The sequence below is a fragment of the Scomber scombrus genome, chromosome 8 (assembly GCF_963691925.1).
Source record: "Scomber scombrus chromosome 8, fScoSco1.1, whole genome shotgun sequence".
NCBI lineage: Eukaryota > Metazoa > Chordata > Actinopteri > Scombriformes > Scombridae > Scomber > Scomber scombrus.
The window spans coordinates 32,153,913-32,155,923 of NC_084977.1; the positions used below are offsets into that span (position 1 = coordinate 32,153,913).

The 2,011-nt window shown below is 42.2% G+C and overlaps 1 protein-coding gene across 1 annotated transcript in view; it reads right to left on the reverse strand.

The window, feature by feature from the left end:
• Positions 1-1,184: 1,184 nt before the first annotated feature.
• trmt1l (tRNA methyltransferase 1-like) overlaps positions 1,185-2,011 on the reverse strand; it is a 12,898-nt gene continuing 12,071 nt past the window's right edge. Inside the window, exon 16 of the mRNA XM_062424943.1 lies at positions 1,185-1,887. Within this exon, the coding sequence (XP_062280927.1) occupies positions 1,713-1,887 (175 nt within the window). The 3' untranslated portion in view covers positions 1,185-1,712. The remainder of the gene's footprint in view (positions 1,888-2,011) is intronic.

Sequence of the window (2,011 nt, forward strand, 5' to 3'; positions counted from 1 at the left end):
ACTTCAGTACAGTTTGAGGTACTTTTACTTCTCTGTAGTACAGTTTGAGGTACTTGTACTTTACTGTAGCAGTTTGAGGTACTTGTACTTAACTGTAGTAGTTTGAGGTACTTGTACTTTACTGTAGTACAGTTTGAGGTACTTGTACTTTACTGTAGTAGTTTGAGGTACTTGTACTTTACTGTAGTAGTTTGAGGTACTTGTACCTTACTGTAGTACAGTTTGAGGTACTTGTACTTTACTGTAGTACAGTTTGAGGTACTTGTACCTTACTGCAGTACAGTTTGAGGTACTTGTACTTTACTGTAGTAGTTTGAGGTACTTGTACTTTACTGTAGTACAGTTTGAGGTACTTGTACTTTACTGTAGTACAGTTTGAGGTACTTGTACTTTACTGTAGTAGTTTGAGGTACTTGTACTTTACTGTAGTAGTTTGAGGTACTTGTACTTTACTGTAGTACAGTTTGAGGTACTTGTACTTTACTGTAGTAGTTTGAGGTACTTGTACTTAACTGTAGTACAGTTTGAGGTACTTGTACTTTACTGTAGTACAGTTTGAGGTACTTGTACTTTACTGTAGTAGTTTGAGGTACTTGTACTTTACTGTAGTACAGTTTGAGGTACTTGTACTTTACTGTAGTAGTTTGAGGTACTTGTACTTTACTGCAGTACAGTTTGAGGTACTTGTACTTTACTGTAGTACAGTTTGAGGTACTTGTACTTCACAGCAGTGCAGTTTGAGGTACTTGTACTTTACTGTAGTACAGTTTGAGGTACTTGTACTTCACAGCAGTGCAGTTTGAGGTACTTGTACTTTACTGTAGTACAGTTTGAGGTACTTGTACTTCACAGCAGTGCAGTTTGAGGTACTTGTACTTTACTGTAGTACAGTTTGAGGTACTTGTACTTCACAGCAGTACAGTTTGAAGTTTGTTCTAATAGAAACAAACTAATAAGTGAAACAGACAGGAGAAGCTTCAGCAGGTCTGATGTTAGTCTTTCTTGTGTTTGCTGCCATCTAGTGGTTCAACTCCAGATAGACTGTGTATAGGATTACATTTATGTCATAGTAATTCAACTAAATATAGTATATATGACACAATTTAACCCCCATACTGACCCCTGTGACATCACACCCCTAAAAGATCCACAAGATTCAGTTTTTTTAGCAGAAAGACTTTTTTTATTATGGTTTTTAAAAAGGCAAAAGAGACATAAAAATACAATTAATAAGCTAATTAATGAAGAAAAAACACAAAGCAAAACTAAAATAAATAGAACGGAGGCTCAGTTTGGTTTTAAATCAAAGTCAGTTTTGGTTTTTCTGGATTTTAAGAAGTTTCTATGTTTTGTTCTAGTAAAAGCACGATGAGCAGGAAGAAGCAGGCGGCGGGTGTTTGAAGGTTTCAGTGCAGACAGAACCGGAGTCTCTGCCGGGTCAGACAGAACCGGAGTCTCTGCCGGGTCAGACAGAACCGGAGTCTCTGCCGGGTCAGACAGAACCGGAGTCTCTGCCGGGTCAGACAGACCCGGAGTCTCTGCCGGGTCAGACAGAGCCGGAGTCTCTGCCGGGTCAGACAGAACCGGAGTCTCTGCCGGGTCAGACAGAACCGGAGTCTCTGCCGGGTCAGACAGAACCGGAGTCTCTGCCGGGTCAGACAGACCCGGAGTCTCTGCCGGGTCAGACAGAACCGGAGTCTCTGCCGGGTCTGTCACAGCGCGTTCTCGGCGCTCACGCTCGTCTGGCTGGCCGTGGGAACGCTGTATTTAGTGAGGACAGATTTGAACTGCACCAGCGTGGCGTCGGTTCGAACCCCCGTCGGGTCGAAGTGGGTCCGACTCACCCTGAAGCCGGCCTCCGTCAGGTACTGGAGGAATTTATTCAGCCTGGAGACACGGAGAATATCATCAATTATTTAGTATCAGTTTGAGGTACTTGTACTTTACTGTAGTACAGTTTGAGGTACTTTTACTTTACTGCAGTACAGTTTGAGGTACTTGTACTTTACTG